We start from the raw sequence: 19081 nt of genomic DNA, 5'->3' as shown, positions 1-19081 counted from the left end.
TTTTTTATTTTATTTTGTGTAAAAATTTAAAAAAATTATAATAATTAGATGATATGAGATGAAAAAAATTAAAATAAATTATAAAAACAAACGAAATTTTAATATTTTATTATTATTTAATATTTTTTCTTTTACTGTTACAGGTGACCTAAAATCACTTTACTGCCCAAACCATTCATTCATACATTATAAAGAGAAGGTTCCCCAAACCGTTTTCACATTGCGGTACGCTTCTCTGTTCCGCTTCCCCACCGTAGGTCCGCAATCACCACCGCCACTGTCACCTGCCACGCCTCCCAAGGCACCGTTCCCCTATAAAAACCTCGCCCAAAATTGCTTCATGCATCGAGCCACGTGTGCATCTTCCACTTGTACGAGCTCAACTCGTCCACGTCATGGACCGGTTGGTGGGGACAACTCTTCTCGCGCGCCCATTGGGAAGAAACGAAGAACCGAAAACCGCACCGATGTTATTGGTTCTGTCTTCATAGGTGGCAGCTCCGTGATTGCGGCGATGCAATGAGGGCGTTATGGTAATACAGTAAGGGTTCAGTTCCTAACAGACAGCTGCTGGAAAAGTAGGGGAAAACAGAACAAACCTCCCTCTCGTCTTCACGACTTGGTCGGAGACCCCCCCCACAACCCAAAGGCTTCTGCGCATTAACGAAAATGGACGACTCCGAGGTAAAATTTATGTGACTAAATCTGTGACAGAATCTGACCCACCACAACTGAAACACCATTCGACAACCTCTACCACCGCCAACTACCTCCACCCTTTTTTTCTTTTCTTTTTTTCTTTCGGGTTATTTTGATTTTTGGAGAATGTTTGAATGGGGTTTGATTTTGATCTTCTTTCCGTTTGCTCCTTTGGTATCCTACGGGTTTTCCGTCAATGGGTTTTGTTTGATTTTTTGTGGTTTTGGTTCTTTTTTTAGAAATTGACGGCTCTTAAGAAGGCCTATGCGGAGATAATCCTCAACACGGCGAAAGAGGCGGCGGCACGTATTATGGTATCGGAGAAGAAAGCGCTTCGGTTTCAGCAGGAACTCTTCTCGACGAAAGAGGAGGCGCTTCGGATGCTTTTGAGGCTAAAACAGATGTTGGATTCTAAGGTATGGTGGTTTTTACTCAAATGGGGTTACTTTTTTATTCTGTCTTGTTTTGATTTTCTGTCTGTTGATGTAGCGATGGGAATATGTGGTTTGGTTTTGTTCTGGTTGTGTTTTGTGATGTGGGTTTGGAGTGAATCTTCGTTTGTTGAAGAAAGTTCTGATCTTTACTAAACTTTCGTCGGGATACTTTTTTAATTTTGATATCAATGGTGGTGTGCATTGCTGATGAATATTTTAGTTTAAGCTCGAAAAACTTCTGTCAAGCTGTTTGTGATGTTTTTAGAAGTCATAGGGTCTTTGTCTCCCGCCTCCAGATGTTACTGGGCGTGATTGATGGTTTTACTCTCAATGTTTGATGGGTGGGAACTAAATGTGTCATTGGGAAATCCCATTTTTTTCTTAATGGTGGGTTTTCTCTCTAAAACTTCATTATATCTTAAAAGTTACCATCTTGAGGTATGCTTGACTAGCAAATGGTGTTGATGTTTGACGGTGTATACAAAATGTGTCATTGGGAGATACCATTGTCCTTGATGCGGTTTATCTTTAAAACTTGATTAGAAGTTTAAAGTGGACTGTTTTGTGTATCCTTGACTAGGAAATGGTGTTTGATTTATTATCTTTAGCAAGTCAGACTCATACCTGTTTGTTCAATTTGAAAGACAAGTATTTTTCAATTTTTTTCCTCAAGTGATTAATTTTGTAGCCAAACAGGGGTAGTTTTCACCACTTTTTTTTTTTTTTTTTTTTTTCGTCTAGGTTTTAATGTCTTGTTTTATTCTTGTCAGTTACTTTAAGAAAAGTTGGCTTTACATACTGAGTTGGTTGACATGAACAAGCAAGGGTTTAGGCTTCATTGGTACAATCTTTGTCAGGATGGGACTGCACGGATAGAAGTAAGGAAGATGGGGAACTTGGCCTAGATCTACCGTGACTACTTCAGCCTTTTGTAATGTTTCACAGAATTGATAAGTTGAATAAGTTGATTTGTCACACGGGCTTTGAAAGAATTTTATGAAATCTCAAGCATGTGTTTCAACTGTCTAAAGTTTCTACTTCTGCATTTGGTTATCTGTTGATATGGCTTTGAAATCATAAGTCAGTTTTTGGAGTTTATGGAATTTCATAGAGCTTCACAATTATATTCACTTGACTCAATCCTACAGAAAAACTAGTTCAGTCTTTAGGCACAAACCAGTCTTTGGAAGCTATTTCCTCTTTAGCTCAGGCTTAAGGCAATTAAACATTATGTTGTCTATTTTAGCATCAAAAGTTCCTAAGATTGATTGGGACCATTTTGCTCTGATTTAATCTAACCGTTTCTGGTGTGGAATTCATGTTTTAAAAAAAATACAGCATTGTATGACGGTTGAGTCTGTGTCCATGTTTATAGGTTACTGAAGCAGAGGCGACATCCTTAAGTCAACAGAAGAAAATTGAAGAGCTTGAAGCACAGCTCCAGGAAGCCGAGGATATAGTAAGAGACCTTAGAGAAGAGTTGAGAGAAGTTCAGGATAAACTGGAGGAGGTGACAAATGACCAATTGCAGCCTCTGGACGAACGTAATTTAGCAGGTGATACTGTTATTCATGAAGAAATATCACAAGAGAATGGACTCATGGCTTCTAAGTCTATATTTTCTCTACCTCATTCACAACCTGAGCCACTCACAGCATCTGACGTGAAGAATTTTACTACGAGTGGGGCACATGCGGGCAATAAGTGCTATGGTGAAAATGATCCGCATATGGATAATTGTTATCTTCCTAATCCTTATTTTGCCTCCATAGTAATGAGGAGCAAAGAACCTGAGCTGTACAGAAATGGATGCACCCAGAGAATTCGTGCGTTCGAAAAGTACCTTTTGGATGGAAAGTTGTCTTTTACTAGAAAAGTAGATGATGTAAAGAATGAAGTGTTTGCCAAAGGAGGTGAAGAAGGTAAAGGGGTGTATAAGACGGCAATTCAAAAGCATGATGATATGCTTGGAGTAGAAGAGAAGAACCAAGATGAACTTAAAGTGATGAACATGGATAGTAGTCAGATCCAAGTGCAGGCTGTTAAGTCCATTTGTAGAAAAAGAAGAAAAAGAGCCACAAAATTCAAGAAAAGTAAAGCTCCCTCATGTAAACAAGTTAATGGGATGTGTGTGATACCTACTCATGAGGCTGAGAATATGCTTGGAGTAGAGGAGAAGAACCTAGATGAAGTGAAAACAATGCAGCCAAATGTAGGTGATATCCATTTGCAGGTTGTTAAGTCCTTTTGCAGGAAAAGGAAACGAGCTGCTAGATACACTAAAAGTAAAGATCCCTCATGTAGCTCCCTTACTGATCAGTTCATAGAAATGCATCAAATCTCTGATCTTTGTAACTCCAAAACTTCCCCAAGTTTGGTAGAAAACTCTTCTAAGATAGTTGAGAATGAAGGTCAAACGGATCCAGTATCAACTGAGGGTATGATGCCACACTCAGATTTAACTGGTATGGAATTACGATCTGTTGATTTAACTGAAAATGATGTGGAGTTTGTCAAGGCTTGTGGTGCTCGAAACACAATGAACAATGGTACAGATTTGATAAATAAATCAGATATGACAAGACAGGAAAGTTTATCTGCAGGGAATTCTGAGGTTCAGGGATGCAGAACAGATGCTGAGACATTTGATAAGTCCTTACTTAACTCAAGTCTGAAAGCATCAGATTCAAATGATGTGGTTAGTCAAACTGTAACTAACAGGTTTCTCAAGTACACATTCACGAGAAAGCGCAAGAAGGAATCTTTATGCAGCCCAGATGGCAATTCATCTCTTGACAATGAGAGAAAGACAGTGGAGAAACGGAATGGTTCTCCGGAACCACAGAATTCTAGCTTGACAACAGAATCATCTCGAGACAGTCGACGACTGGCACAGGTTGCTCGTCAGGTTAGTGATATGTTTATATGTGTGACTGTGAGCGCATGTGGTTTGTTCTTGTGTGAGCATGTGTTTGTGCTAACCTAAAAGTTCTTTTTTTTTTCTTTTTCCTGATTAGTAGCTTGTGCTAAACCTAAAGTTGCATGACAATTACATCTAGAACTAGTAATGTTTAGCTAGCTGTGTTTTGCAAAATGACTTAATGAATTTCAGCCGAGTTTGAGCTGGTTCAAAGTTGTATTCTAAGTCAAGTTGTTTTCAAAGTTGAATACTAAGTCAAGTGAACATATAGACTAGATGTCTAGTCTATATGTTCACTGCCTTTCATATATGCTCTAACAGATGTAACTGATCTGAAAGATTCCCAAACAACTTATTTATTTGAATATTCACCAATGAAGATTGCTCCTACCCCACAAATGATTGGTCATTATATGAATTTCTTATTTATAATGATCATTCAATGTCCCAGCCTGTCACAATTGTTCTTTTTCCTTGCATACGGGATGATCTAACTGATATCATCCTTAATAGTTTTGTAGAGCATATCTAGCAGAGGCCCTGTTTTAATACCTTGGATTGAAACATCAACATTTAGTTTCCTCGTTAGCTATATTGTTTAAAAATCAAATTCGGTGATGAGTACTAGTTAATGTGGAATGTGGAAAACTGGATTGATATTTAGAACAGAACTCTTACTGCCATATAATTTTGAACATCTGATGAGATGATAAACTGGTTATGATGGATGGATCTCTTGCCTGCAACTTTGGGAGCATATCAGGCTTAGGCAAAAAGGAAACACATGACATAGTTGAGTTACAAATTTCGAAAATCTGGTCATGGTCCATGGATGGTTAGATACTATCACTGTAGCTTTCCTCAATTGAGTGAAACAACATTACCTGATTTCCTCTAAAGGAACTCATCAGGGTGTAGCCGAGCAGTGAAAGGGCGGTTTTGGGATGGGCTGTAGTCTTGGGTATCTTGGGTTCGATTCCACACTAGAAATTCCCTTGGATTACATGATATCCAGCTTTGACAGTTGAAGTCATGTATCCAGTGTTTACTTCCTAGGGTTGGGTCCAAAGAACTGTGACATGGTCGATGGGTCGTCATAAAAAATAAAAAAATTCTTCTACATGCATGACCTTTCATATACGGGTCATAAATCCTGATAGTAAGACAGAAGAAACATTTACTTGCCAATAACTGGATTTGTCATACCTTTCACCCGCTTGTCCTATATAAAGCCCATTCAATTAGCTAGACCATGACACCCAAAGCAACTGAATTATCATACTGTAAACAGTGCTGTATCTTTCTCTAACCGGTTAGAGAACAGTGTCGAATCCCATCCAATTGATTAAGCTTCCCAAGATTCCATGTTAAAATGAAATGCTTCTAGTTACTCTTTCTCTATAGTCCTTATACCCTTTCATTTGGCTTTTACCATCTGGCCTTAGTAGTTCATGTGGCATCCAGCAGTCTAGATTCTTGGGCCTGGTGAACTCATTAACATGTAAAATAATAGGAGGTGAGTACTGCATTTAAAATCTCGTTTGGGCTACCTTCCTCTCTGGTTCACCACCCCAAGGGTATGAGAGGCACTTTGAAACTCAATGTGTAAAGAAAATAGGCTTTCAGTTTCTTGCTTTTGTTGATTGGAGCTTAAAGGTTATTATTCAGTTTAAGCTGCAATCTATGAAGCAATTGGTTTCATAAACCATTGCTCTGGATGTTTTATTCTCTTAAGCCTTCTGAAACTTGAAAGATGATTCATTCAGTCACTTCAATACTCAGGCTGATATGTATACCATAGATCATGCTAGAGAAAATTTCCTTCAAAGAATTGTTCAAGTCCTTGATTGATTTAATGAGATAATACCTTATTCTTTTGGACTTGTTTTCTTCATATGTTATTATTGATGATCATTTATTTCATAGACTGTTACTGATAAAAAAAACTTGTCATAGACAGTTGGACACTCGTTATATAGTTAGTGCCCCTGGACTTTACTTACTTTTCAGGATCTTGTACTGAACTTTTGCAATCAAATATGTTTTGGTATGTCATATCCAATCTTCAACAATAATTTTCCATGTTCATTCATTCCCTTAATTAGGGACGAAACTATTGGAGAAAGCCAAACATTAGAAGACCCCAGTCGTTCTTGGAGCGGCAAGAATAATAGCAAGACTCACTGAAGAGTAGTAACAGATTTACATATAGTCAACGCCTGTAACAACTTATTTGGGGGGTGGAATTTTTTTGGGATGAAATAAGCTGTTTGATTGAAATTGTGTGAGGAGCACCATTAACAAAGATACAAAAAAAAAAACTAGAAACATATATACATAAATTCTTGGGGCGGGTAACAAGAAAGAGAGGACCCACCTCAAAAAACCTTAGGGCCAAGTCAGAGGTAACGTTGTCTTAAATTACATTTCAGAAGCATGGTTTTAATTGGGGTGGGCCAAATTCAGAGGCAAAATTGTGCATAAGTTCTTTCTTATGTGCAAGTCTTTGAAGGGCGCAAGGTATCATGCCCATGATATGGGGTGGGAAAAATATTTACGTCTTATGCACACTAATTATTTTTAATAGAATATGATCATAACCATATGATATTAATGCGGTGCACTCATAAACACGGTTGCTGTGTTTATCAACATGTGGGCAAAACCAATGATGAAATCTTTTTTAGTATTCAGGATAAACTCTGTTACTTTTTAGAAACCAGATTGATCTAAGCCCAGAAGTCTGAATCCCGATCCATTTAGGAAGAAGCAAGTCTCGTGCTGGTTGTACACTGAGAACTATGCTGCTTCCACAAAAGCTTGGATGATGCTTATTCCTTGGTGGATTTGTTCCTTGTAATATTCGTGGTTCAGTCAGCATGACAAGTTTTATATGGTGCTTTCAGAATTATGCTTATGAAATTCCATCTGAATGCATTTTCTCTTTCACAGCTTATATCTTTGTCTGAGAAGAAGTGGTGGAAGTAGATCTGGCTATCCCTCACATACCATCGACTTGGAGTGGAAATCGAATCTTGGCTGCACTGAAATTTTGGAGAGCTGTGTTGTTATCAAAAGGTCAGACAAACAGTCAGTCGCTTTATCAAGGAAGAGCTATAGACCCCGAAATAATGCATGAGCATCACATATCCATTATTAGTATTGCTGCCTCTCTCTGATGTCTCTCTCTTTTGCATAGTATCAAAAGTTAAAAATAGCTTATATTGTAATTGGCCTTGTTGTCCAGCTTGGGCCAATTCTATTTAAAAGACTCCTTTGCAATTTTTACCCTAACAAGGTTCTTTATGTTATTGATATCCATCTCAGTGCTTTGACGTCTCGGATCTATACTTTAAGAAGTCACCCATTTCTATTTTTCTCTTGAAAACGCTTTTTCATGTATCATACATTGAGATCGAGCTGCCAATCTCTGCAGTTTGTGTTCTATTTCTTGGAGGGCAAGCAACATCACTTCTTTACAATAGGGGTCATTCAGCAGCAAAATTAACATGTTTTGGGACTGTGTTTGTGTTATTTATTCTGAAACGTAAACTGGTGAAGACGGAGGATACAATAAGAGGTCCAAAGAATGAGATCTCAACTCTACTCCGACTACTTGTACTGCTGTAAAATCATTGGAATTTAGACTGAACTGAGATTAATTCATTTTAGTCTAATTTTAAGCTGTCTAACATCAAAACACTTGACTCTCAAATCAATAAATTCTTCTTAACTCAAAATTTTTTTACATGTGAGACTCACAACTTTTTTCAACTCAATATATCTTTACACGCAAGATCCATAACTTTTTTTAACTTCTCATAAATACATCTAAATTTATTTTAACATTCAAACACATTTAAATCCATCTTAGGCGGATTTTACAAAACTCAATCTACCGTCTAACTTATTACTATTCATAAAGAACTCATCTCAACTCAGCTTAGCTTAACATCCAAGGAATGTTCATCCAACCTCCTCTTCTTTATTAGATTTCCAAGGGCAAAAGTCAAGGTAGTGTTTTTTTTTTTATTCATCAAGCATGCATTATATGTATTAATAGAAAAGAGTTACTACAATGTTCAGGGAGGATCATTCTCACTATCTATATATAGAATACAATTAGGAATACTAATAAGGGATATTCGATCAAAAATATATTCAGTCGCTGCCCATTGCGTTATAGAATGCGCACACTGATTCTAAGATCGGTTTATTTTCTTGATTCTCCAATTTACACGAGGATTGAGACTTTTGCTAATGTCATCTAATATCGATGCTAATTGCCACTGAGTTGAAGAAGATTCTTTGGTTATAGCATATATTACCGTTTAGGAGTTCTCCTTCCAGAATTGACTCACTTGTTTGCAGATGATTTGTCATTTGTGTTGCAAGGAGAGTTGCTGAGGATATTTTTTTTCTCACCCTCTAAAAAAAAAAGTAAGAAACTTTCGTGGAACCAATTTTTTTCTGAAGCTCCAATGTTTCAACACTAATGAACTTAAATTTGCACACATTTACTTTGTCACCTGTTTTCTTGCATGTGGCTTTCCATCCGTTTGTTTTGTAACATGATTAATATATATTTTTCTTTTAACACATTTTAGTAGGATTGTTTTATGAGTTTTCACCATTCAAATAAAACAAAAAATGTAAAAGGGAAAATTAAAAGTTAGAAAAATATATTGCTCAATTCTAAAAATAAATAAAACATATTGATTTCTCACTTTACCATTTAAAAAATAAATGACTTTTCGGTCAAATTTATGCTAACATCCATACCCTCAAGATAATGTAAAAATAAAAAATAAACCATGCTATTTGAAAAGCAAATAAGTAAAAAATTTAAAAGAAAATAATGCCAAGTACAAGCTCCAAGGGATTTGTCTATTTGAAATTTATATAAATTATTTATCTTTAAAAGAAAATGGCCCGCCTTGCTTATAGGAAAGATTTATATTAGATGTCATGAAGTAAATATTAAGTGCGTTCGAAATATAAATAATATGATATTTTGAGAAAAAATAAAAGTTTTAATTATATCATCCACATTCTAGTGTACCTAATAATTTTTTATATCTTATGGAATTCTTTTTTTATTATGATTTTAATTTGGAGAATGCAAGATATTAATTTTTATAATTACTATCTTTAGATAAAGAAATACATCTTATTTTTGCAAAAAATATTTTCCCATAAATCATTCATTTGAACAATAACTGGTATAAAATGAAGGTCGAATTTTTAATTTTTTAAAGCATGATCTTTGTTATGGATGTGTTTCACTGCCACCGCCTCACGGTCATCTGCAACCAAAGAGTAAGACAGTTTATGGGGTTCGAGAGAATGTCTATGATGCCTAAGTCAGTGACCGAAATAACTCTTTAATACCAATAAATCAGATGATCTTTACATATCAAGATTCTTCTCTTATATAGAGCTTTTGAACTGTTATGTTATTAAATAATAATGACATGTCTGTTATTCAAATTCAAACCTAGAGATGAGGGTTCATTCCTTAATAAATTTGAATGATAACCGTCTCGATCTCATGCCACTGTCGGATAATTATTCAGTTGGTATTGGCGATGGACTGGATCCTCTTGATATCGAGTTGGGCTTCAAGTAGTGAGATGAGCTTCGGGCTTGAGTAATGGCCCAAACCCATATGAGATTAACCCGTTGGAATATTCTCTCCCATCTTAATTCAGATGCATTTTTCGATTTTTTTTAACTAAATAATTTGCCGAGAAAAAAAAAAAACAAAAAACAAAAAAGCAACTAAAACGGGTTTACGATTGTCCATTTTCATGGGGCCTTTGTTCAACCCTCTCAGCTAAAGCTTCTGTTGCCTTACGAGTGAGACGAACCTCAGAGAAAGTCTGAAGGAGAGAATCGAAGGAACAACAAGAGAATCGAAGATGGGGATAGCGAGTAAGGCAGGAGATTGGGCATTCAAAGCATTCACGGCAGGCCTGGGTGTCGCCACGATTTACCTCACAGCCACTTTCTCTGTCAACGTCTACCGAGGCCTTGCTTGGCACAACGCTCAATCCGTACCCACCTTCTCTCTATTTTTCTTTGTTCTTTTTTATTCTAATTAATTTCCTCATTTATGGTTGGTTGACTGTAATCTGAGCTAGGTCTTATCTTCTTTGATCATGCTTTCTTACTGTCCGGGTAGTGTTCCTGCTATATGTGTGGTCGTTAATTTTGGTACAATTTGTACATTATCAGTAATGGCCCCAATGTTCACTCAAGAGTTCAAGATCCTTTTTTTTTTAACAAAAATAATAGATGTGTGACCCTTTCATGAGTTCTAGTTTCCTTTAGCAATCATGCTTTGCCTTATTCATTATTATAAAGTTATATGCTTTATGATTTTACTTAGATAGGAAATGTCACTGTTCATGTAACTCGAACATGGTGAGTGTTGTTGCGCACACACGACATCATAAATGTAATTCCTCTACTCAATATGTCAAGGCTCGATTGTCACTCACACTAGGTTTCTGTTTTGAATATGTAGATGTCTTGATTGGTGTATCTCATGTATATGCCCTGTACACTCGAGCAACACCTTACGTGATCATACATATAGATTAGCTTACTTATTTCAAACACAAAATATGCCGTGCAATCACTGGGCAAATAAGAAAGAAGTTTAGAAGATGTTAAGAATATAATACAAATAATTAAATCTACCTCTTCCCATCAGCTTAAGTTTTTGGGACAAGTGGTGATTTCATATGAAATCAAAGCAGAGGTCTTGAGTTCGAATTTTGACTCTATACTCTACTTCATTTAATTAAATATTCCACGTGTTGGGCCTAGTCATTAAGGGGGAGTTTGGCCTACATGTGAGGAGGAATGTTAAGAATATAATACAAATAATTAAATATATCTCTTCCCATCAGTTTAAGCTTTTGAGACAAGTGGTGATTTCATAGAAGATTACGAGGATAGATAGTGTTATGCTGGTGCTTCTTGTTAGAAAATATTTGGAAAATGACGGGAAGGAATTACAAGTTGTACATTTGTCAGACATGATAATATCATTTGGATACATTACTGTATATGAATTATGAAAAGAGAAAAACGTGAAGCAGTAGCCCTCAACTAAAGTCATGGCCAAGAATATGGCTTTCAAAGATTAATAAATTTGTATAAACCTTTTAGTTGTAATATGAAAGAGCACTTCAATGCCTGAATGCCTTCGAATTTGGAAGCGGTATCTAATAACCATCTTATTTAAGTAGTTGATTGTTTATCATGTTGACACAACAATTGTGTATTTGTTAAATTAGCTACTTGAGCCTCTCACAGTATGATCATTATGCAGTGGATAGGAATTATGGTCAGTTTCTAGCATGCTGACTATAGAATAATACCCTTGCTGGTCCCTCCTGGTTCTTGTTGTTTCACCTCTAATATACTTATGCTATCGTTAAGAGTTTTAAGTTGTAGAAGCTTGCTGATTACAGATTATAGTTTTCAAAATCAATCTAGCTGTACTTGGTTTTTGTATTGTTTATGTCAGAAGGTGAAAAAAATACATTTTGGAAGTCGGATATGGTTTATAGGTAAACATAACTCACACTTACTCTTACTGAATTTGAAGTTGGGATCTCGTTCTTCAACCTATATTTATAAAAGAGAGGTTGAATGGTCAAAAGACCATTGGAACTTCTTCCATAAGACTAGGGAAAAAGGTGAGATCTTGGATTCAAGACTCACTGTGTTAACTTTTCCACAAAAACAAGTGTTTTTAAACTGTGAAGTGATTTTGTTAGAGTGAGAATTATATGTACGCTGGTATTGAGTTATAAATCTATGCAGTAGTGGAAATGCACCGTCGCCCGCATGAACTTCTTGTTCATTTCATAAGAAGCTGGTGGTGACTAAGCAATCGGCAGATGGGTGGTGAAAGGTCCAAAGGACTAAGCTTCACCCAGTATGCAATTCGGTTTTCCATTCTGTCTTATATCATACTATTGCAGATAAACTACGTTTCTTCGGGTTTTATCAACTTAATTTGTTTTGAATAGGTTGAATCGGGTTTGAGAATTACTTGCTATTTTGAAAATTGTGATAGCTGTTATGCTGCTACAGCATAAAATGTTTAGATACTTCTGTCAAATTACTTTTAATGGACAGGTGGTTTTTTTTGTTTTTGTTTTTCCTGCAGAAAATGGAGAAGCAAGGCTCCAGTGAGCCAGCCCCATGACTTCAAATTTTGCTTCCCTCCTGAATCCTACACTGCATTTTTCTGTCCTTGAATGCACCATAGAAACGTTCATATTCTTACTTTTATTGTCTCATCTATAAAGTTAAAATGCCTGGCCAATAAGCCTCAATTTGTGGGATTAACTTTCCAGATTTTATGTAGATCTTTGTTATTTGCAGATAGCTGTTTGGATCAATTATTTCTTTAACAGAACATGATTTGGTTTGCCTTGGTTATCCATATGCTTTATCTGTATGTCGTCCTGCCTGGCACAAATATCGCTGCTAGAAAGTAATTTGAATATTATCGATACATCTGAAAGCTTGGTTTTCTCATTAATTGTTTCGAGAAAAATGGTATCGTGTGGGCATTTTATTTATTTTTTAAAGCAAGCATTTCATTAACAATCAAGATACATGAGAGGGTGGGGTTCCTCAACAAACACCCAATTACAACAAGTGCGGAGTAAAAAAGAAAAATGAATCTGGTTGGTCCCAATTCATTCCCGGCAAAGGGGTGCCGCCTCAAATGTTTGGAGAAGGAGGTTGACATCCCCATCCTCAAAATCTTTGGTTAGGAAAAGCGAGAAAATAGTAGATAGACGGCATTGCATGGCCCGAACCGTCGGTGATTGGGTTTCTTTGTGCACAGTTGTGGCAGCGTGTGGAGGCCACGCACTGGTGGTATTCGGGTGGAATCTACTAGTATAACGCTCGTAGCTAACAAAAGCGTTTTGACACAACAGCGCATGAAGGCTACACACTGGTGGTATTGGGTTGGGTCATATCTAAGAGACGTTGGGATGAAGAATCCACCAGCATAGCTCGTGTAGTTATCAGAGGCGTCTCAACGCAACGGCAATAAATTAGCTTACTACATTCCATTGGCAATAAATGTTGCTCGTTACATGTCTTCAATCCTGATAAACTTCAAACTCGTGTAATTTGTCCGCATCAGACAGCTCAAATAAATCAACACCTTTTAAACCATAGGCCGTAATCTAGCGAAACATATGCACAGGTAGAAATAGTAGGCATGTATGAACATTTGACCGTCTCATGAAGAGTGTGCTTTATGGTTTCATCTGTCCAGATACTCTCTAGAGAAAACCAGCTTTAACCAAGTACAAAGGGCCAGCCATATCAATGATATCATTATAATTGTTATGTCCATTGTGGCCCTGCCCTCACAATTCCCACGCATTTCAAAACTTAAAATACAAGGGAAAATTAAAAAGAAAGTAAAGAGGAATAGCTTTATACAGAAAAGAAAGGATAGGTAAAACTCAATCAATGTAGGCGTGTTCATCATCATAATTGCATCTTACTTCCTCATTGCCCCTTTCAAGTCAAGTAATTATAAACCAAAACAAAAGAGAACGACCCCTCCCACAAAAGAATGAGGAAAAATAAACTGTACTCTATACACAATACTTCACCCTCCATATCATGACAGTGGCATTTTTAGTGGAAACTCACTCGCCGGGCGAGTTCTCAATTTCACGACTACGAAGAATCAAACTGAAAATGAATGCTTCACCACAATACGATTTTTTTTTCTTTTTTCTTTTTTGAATTTTTGTGTGAATTAGTACTTTTGATTTTTCCAAGAGTTTATTATGAGACTTCTTCAGTAGGGATAGTATTAAAAAGAACCGCTGCCGCCAATCGCTGCCGTTGTAATGCAACATTCAATAGGCTACTTCATAACAAGCCTAACATATCCCATAAATTGATACATCTTCATACCTCTTGATCATTTGATGGTTGTTTCTACACCGAGATGAAATTAGAATTGGAGGAAACTCAAAGTTCCAACCCAAACTCTGCATCATATCTGCCAAACGGTAAACAAGAAGAAGTTGCAATCATATATTTGATGCAGGAAACATAGTCACTAAAGAAACTTCTATGCAGGGTTGTGCTGATTCTTATTCTTAACATTAAGAAATATTATTATAAAAGCATATTTCACCTAACAATGGTCTAAATCCTACGGTGACAGGAGAATAGGTGGTAATGCTTGACCCCTACAGAGATATTACCCAAAAATAAGGGTTACTCAGGAAATTTCTTGGCAAGGGGCGTCCCCAACTCCAATATGCAGTTGAAAAAGTTGTGCTTCTGCTCCCTACTTACTAAACGATTCAGAAGATTTTGCAAAAAAGTTTATGAAACTGCTCCTATTCCCTACTCACTAAACAAAAAGTAGAAATCAGATTACCTAGTTCCCTGATTTCCCACAAAAGAATTATGACCAGGAACAATGGCATTGCTATTCTTCAATCCACCAGGTTGTCTAGAAGATATGAAAACTCATGCCCGAAGGCCTATCCTGAAGCACTTCCATCTTCCTCTCAGATAAATGGCATGCCAATACTAACCTATTCTAACTTTAAATTTTGCACCAGATAAATGACATGCCAAAAGTAACCCATTCTAACTTTAAATTCTGCACATGGTGCAAATATGAGCAAGTGGGATAAAACTACACGCGGGGCTTGCATATCAAGATGGCACTCATTGATGTTTGAAAATTATATTTAAAAAAAGTTAAAATTAAAAAATGCTGAAAAAAAAGCAAGTTGTACAATACCTGATGTTGTTCATTGTTTAATGATGAGCCACCTCAGAGATGCCCCTTGAATCACTCTGAATCTCTGCCAGGGGATTCAAAATGAAACCCCCAACACCCTGTAGCCGAGACATACGGTTCTCTAACTCAAACGTTTCGGCATTTCCCCTCTTGTCAGCTCTGTGGCGCATGGCAGGCACTGTTGGGGGGACTCTGGAAATAGAAAGCCTTGAGGAATACCGGCCCTCTGTCTTCCTCCAGAATTTGGAACTCAAAAAATCTGCACCCGGTAGCAAGCAACATTTGGATCCAAAGGAGTCAGTGTTAGTCATCCTCCCAGTTGATACAGCCAGATCACATGAGATCTCATCCAGTGCCAACTCTAGGCCATGCACCCGTGTCTCCAAAGAACGCATTCCATTTTGTGAGCTCCCAATGAATCTCTAAATGCAAAAAGAAAATTAGAAAGCTGAGAAGCAGCCTTCATCAACTTCACTAATCAGTGCTATACACACTAGAATACAACACATTTATGAGTACCACTCTTAAGCAACTTGTGTGCTTAAGTGAGACAAAGCAAAATAAAGTACTGTTCAGGTCAAATAGTAAGCTCCATTTGGCATCAATAGGAAGGAAACTGAAACTTGTGACTAGTTGTGTCAGTGTAGATAGTGAAAAAACGCCATTAACCTGTGAATTTTAAGATAAAATGCTTAAGCGTTTTGCAGCTCTCTGGAACGGTAGTCTCATACAAAATATAATCTAGGTTCAATTAAATCTACTCAAATATTTAATCCGACCAATTCCTAAAAGGCTGCAAAATCAGTTTTCACTTTACTCCTTATTCCGGAGGGTAACTCCTTAAAAGCCATTCATGCATTTCATGGTGAAGCATCTATATCTTTAAGCCTCTGATGCATGTGAGTGAGTGTGCAAAAGCACTTGCATGTGTGGCACATAGTCAGATCAACACTCATAAAATCTCGAATATCACCATTGAAGTCCAGCTAATATTATGACATCCCCCACAATAAATGAAATATTAAGGAAACCTAAAATTTCTTCCATGGACGGATTCATGAAACTAGCTCCGGTGTGGACAATAATTGTGCATATTAGAAACTACAGAGAATCAAAATTGTAACTTTCAAGGAGCAAGCCCCATAATTTCATTATCTACAAGGAGACAAGTATAATGAATTACTTTCAGGCACCAGATGGATAATGAGGATAATGGAGTTGCTCATACTGATGGCTCTAGCCATGCATCATTCGGTAGCATACCTAATTGAAATCTTAAGCTAGTATAGTCTAGAACAATGACTATTTAAGGTAATTTCAGGATATAAAAAATGAAGGGATCTACCGGATAATGCCCAATTAAGAGGCCAGACATTATTTGTCAGTAGGGTTAGTCCAATGATACAAGAAAAAATTCACACATTATAGCTTGAAGAGAACCCAGTTTATTGATACAATTGCATAAAATCCATAAGCTCAAATTTCAAACACGAACACAAACCTGCAGGAGATCAAGGAGACTAGATTGCTGCTTTTCGATCTGAACAAGCTGATTGCGAATTAAAGCTAAATCTTCACACTCTTTCTGGTTCCTCGGGAAATCAGTAACATTACTGACAACAACAGTGGATCCTGGGCTCTCTTCTTGACATGGAACCACACGAGATTCACTCTTGGTCCCACCAAACTTGTGCATCTTGTCATCAGAGTTCTTACTGAAGAGCGACCGTTTTGTTTCAGCCTTTGATAACCTAATTTTCTCAACATTCCTTTTCTCGGGGACATTCTCATCTGTTTCCTTATAATCAACCTCAAAAGCCCCAGAAACATTAGGTACTGTAATCTCAACTTTCCAGTCTAAAGCTTTCTTGTGGTCCAGCTTCCGAAATATTGGTGGATTTGTTTTATTGCCATTGCTTTCCAGAATACTTCTCTTTCTAGCACTGATAGCAGATGAACTATCAGATGGGGTCAAGTGACCAGCTAGGATCGGTTTCTTCCTCAATTGACGAGCTTCCAAACCAGCAGCACAGGGGGTTTTGGAACCAAGTGCATGGCGTCCATCACTTGCATTGTCTGTCCTCATAATAAAAAACAAAATCCAGAAAGAAAATGATATACTCAACATCAGAAAAATGTTGCAAATGGATGTCAATTGAACATGGAACGCAAAGTAGATAAAATTTTGTAGCCTATTGGTACAATAAAAAAAAAAATAAAAAGAGAGAGGAAAATATTGTATATTACACCCCCATCCCACTATGTTGACCTACCTGGGTGTGTAGGTTTTTCAAAATACTTTGTTTTATTTTTCATTTTTTATACAACACACGCAGTTATTGGTGTTTATGTGGCATATTAACACAGTTTTAACGGTGTACTAATAGAAAAATTGATTTTATCAAAGTTAAAAGCACATGAGGTAGAAGTTAAAATTACAGTATATTAATGGTACTGGTTTCTTAATATTTATTGATCCTAAACTTCTCTTGTCCTTTTCTTGTTGGTTATCCATCACCAAATTCAAATACTAACCAAAGGAAAAGAAGGAGGATTTAAACCTTTTGAAGAAGATTCCGATCGCGGAGGTGGTGATGCCTCATCCGAAACATCAGGAATCTGCTTCCAAGCCTCCAACATTTGATTCATAACCTCCCGCACAGCTTTCACCTGTCCCAAAAAAAAAAAGGCACAATCTAAACCGACACTCTAAAATCAGTACAAAAACCCATGGTATACCAGTTAGTAAATGTCACGTGACCAAATATATATGTTCGAAAATTTTCACATCAAGAGTATATAACATTCAGCAGACCTACAAGCTCATTCTTTTATGATTTCTTTTGAAGAAAAAATAAAATTAGAGAAACGAATTATAATCTCGCATTTCATCGGTGGGATATTCTTAAAACTTCAATCACATGACAAATATATAAACAATGTGTAATCGACGGTTGAATTTCGATTGACCGATGAATTTCGATTGACCGAATTCAAAAGTAGTGAATATACATTAGCTATGATAAGAAGAAGAAGAAGAAGAAGTCCACCTTATCGTATCGACGGCTCTCGAAGACCTTCAAACAGCCGGCCTTACATTCCGCGAGGGTATCCCTCTCCACCACCGCCAAACTCAGCAGAGCCTCCGCCGCAGCCTTCCTCGCCGTCCAGTCTTCCCTACGCAAGAACTCCACCAGACAAGGCACTAAGTTCTTCGATGCCCCGTTAAACGACGCCGCACCAGCGCTAACAACGGTCCCCATTAGAGCTAGAAGCGCCGCCTTCGCCTTAAAGCTCTCGCATTTCAACAACTTCTCGAACCTCGGCAACAGCTTTGCCAGTCTCGCCGGGTCCGGATCCGGAGCAGCATCGATTGCCGCAGCCAAGCACAAAGCCGCTCCGATCTGCGCATTCGGGTCCTGTTCCGTGAATAGCGCGTCGGCCAAGGGCTTCAGGAAAGAGAGAAACGGCGGCTTCGTGACGTGAGACGACAGAGCCGCGACGGAATTCACGCAAGCGGATCGGACCGAGGAGTCAGGGTCGCGGAGGCGGCGGGTGATGGAGGATAGCATTTTGGAGAGGTAAGGAGAGAGCGCGTTGCCATGATTCTCCGAGAGAATTGCCAAGAGGTTCACGCACTGTTTGCGCACCGGCGACTTGTCGGAGGTGTCGGTGGAGTGAATGCAGGAGAGGAAGGTAGGATAGTGGGCCGGTTCCAGCGTCCGGGCAATGGACTCAAGTTCGGAGACGGCGATGGAGTGAGTATCACGGTCAGACAGTTTGGTGAGGCAGGTGAAGACTCGGTGCTTGAGGTTTTGGGCCATTTTTTGTGTTTTTGAGGTTTAGGCCGTGTTTCTTTCTTATTTTTTGAGTGGTTACTCACAAGTCTGGCGGTGGAGCCTCTGGTATTTCCGGCCACATCGCCGGAGACGATGATGGTTTAGCCCGTTATCAGTCAGTGAGAGAGCAGTCGGTGCTCTTTTGCTTTTATAGTATTCACGTGCTCACAGGGAATGATACGGTCACGGTAATCTTACCGACAATATATTAAGCAAAAAAACAAAATTAAAACGGCAGCGTTTCAAAGAACTTAACTTCGAAGCGTTAAACGACAATTACGTAAACGATAAACGGCGTTCACTTATACACATGGAAATGAAAAGGATAGGGAGGTTTCCCTTTCTGCAGTTTTACTCAAAGTGGGCA

The 19081-nt window shown here is 37.8% G+C and overlaps 2 protein-coding genes and 1 long non-coding RNA gene across 3 annotated transcripts; 2 read left to right on the top strand and 1 right to left on the bottom strand.

The window, feature by feature from the left end:
• Positions 1-477: 477 nt before the first annotated feature.
• LOC108999167 lies at positions 478-7388 on the top strand. The gene is made up of 4 exons (XM_018975971.2): positions 478-684; positions 939-1115; positions 2509-4041; positions 7006-7388. The coding sequence occupies exons 1-4, from the start codon at positions 670-672 to the stop codon at positions 7039-7041; spliced, it is 1761 nt and encodes a 586-aa protein (XP_018831516.1). The 5' UTR covers positions 478-669; the 3' UTR covers positions 7042-7388.
• A 2430-nt stretch (positions 7389-9818) lies between these two features.
• Positions 9819-12516, top strand: LOC118344678. The gene is made up of 2 exons (XR_004798447.1): positions 9819-10109; positions 12242-12516. It is a non-coding gene; the product is annotated as an uncharacterized LOC118344678 (long non-coding RNA).
• An 835-nt stretch (positions 12517-13351) lies between these two features.
• Positions 13352-18880, bottom strand: LOC108999166 (TORTIFOLIA1-like protein 3). Its single transcript, XM_018975968.2, has 5 exons — positions 17926-18880; positions 17437-17545; positions 16377-16951; positions 14876-15297; positions 13352-14116 (listed from the first exon to the last, which is right to left on the bottom strand). Exons 1-4 carry the CDS (start codon positions 18697-18699, stop codon positions 14893-14895), a joined length of 1863 nt encoding a protein of 620 aa, XP_018831513.1. The 5' UTR covers positions 18700-18880; the 3' UTR covers positions 13352-14116; positions 14876-14892.
• Positions 18881-19081: the final 201 nt, after the last annotated feature.

This window comes from Juglans regia, chromosome 2 (genome assembly GCF_001411555.2).
Source record: "Juglans regia cultivar Chandler chromosome 2, Walnut 2.0, whole genome shotgun sequence".
Taxonomy (NCBI): domain Eukaryota; kingdom Viridiplantae; phylum Streptophyta; class Magnoliopsida; order Fagales; family Juglandaceae; genus Juglans; species Juglans regia.
Note: the sequence above shows the minus strand (reverse complement) of the source record. Positions and strands in the feature narration are given on the sequence as shown.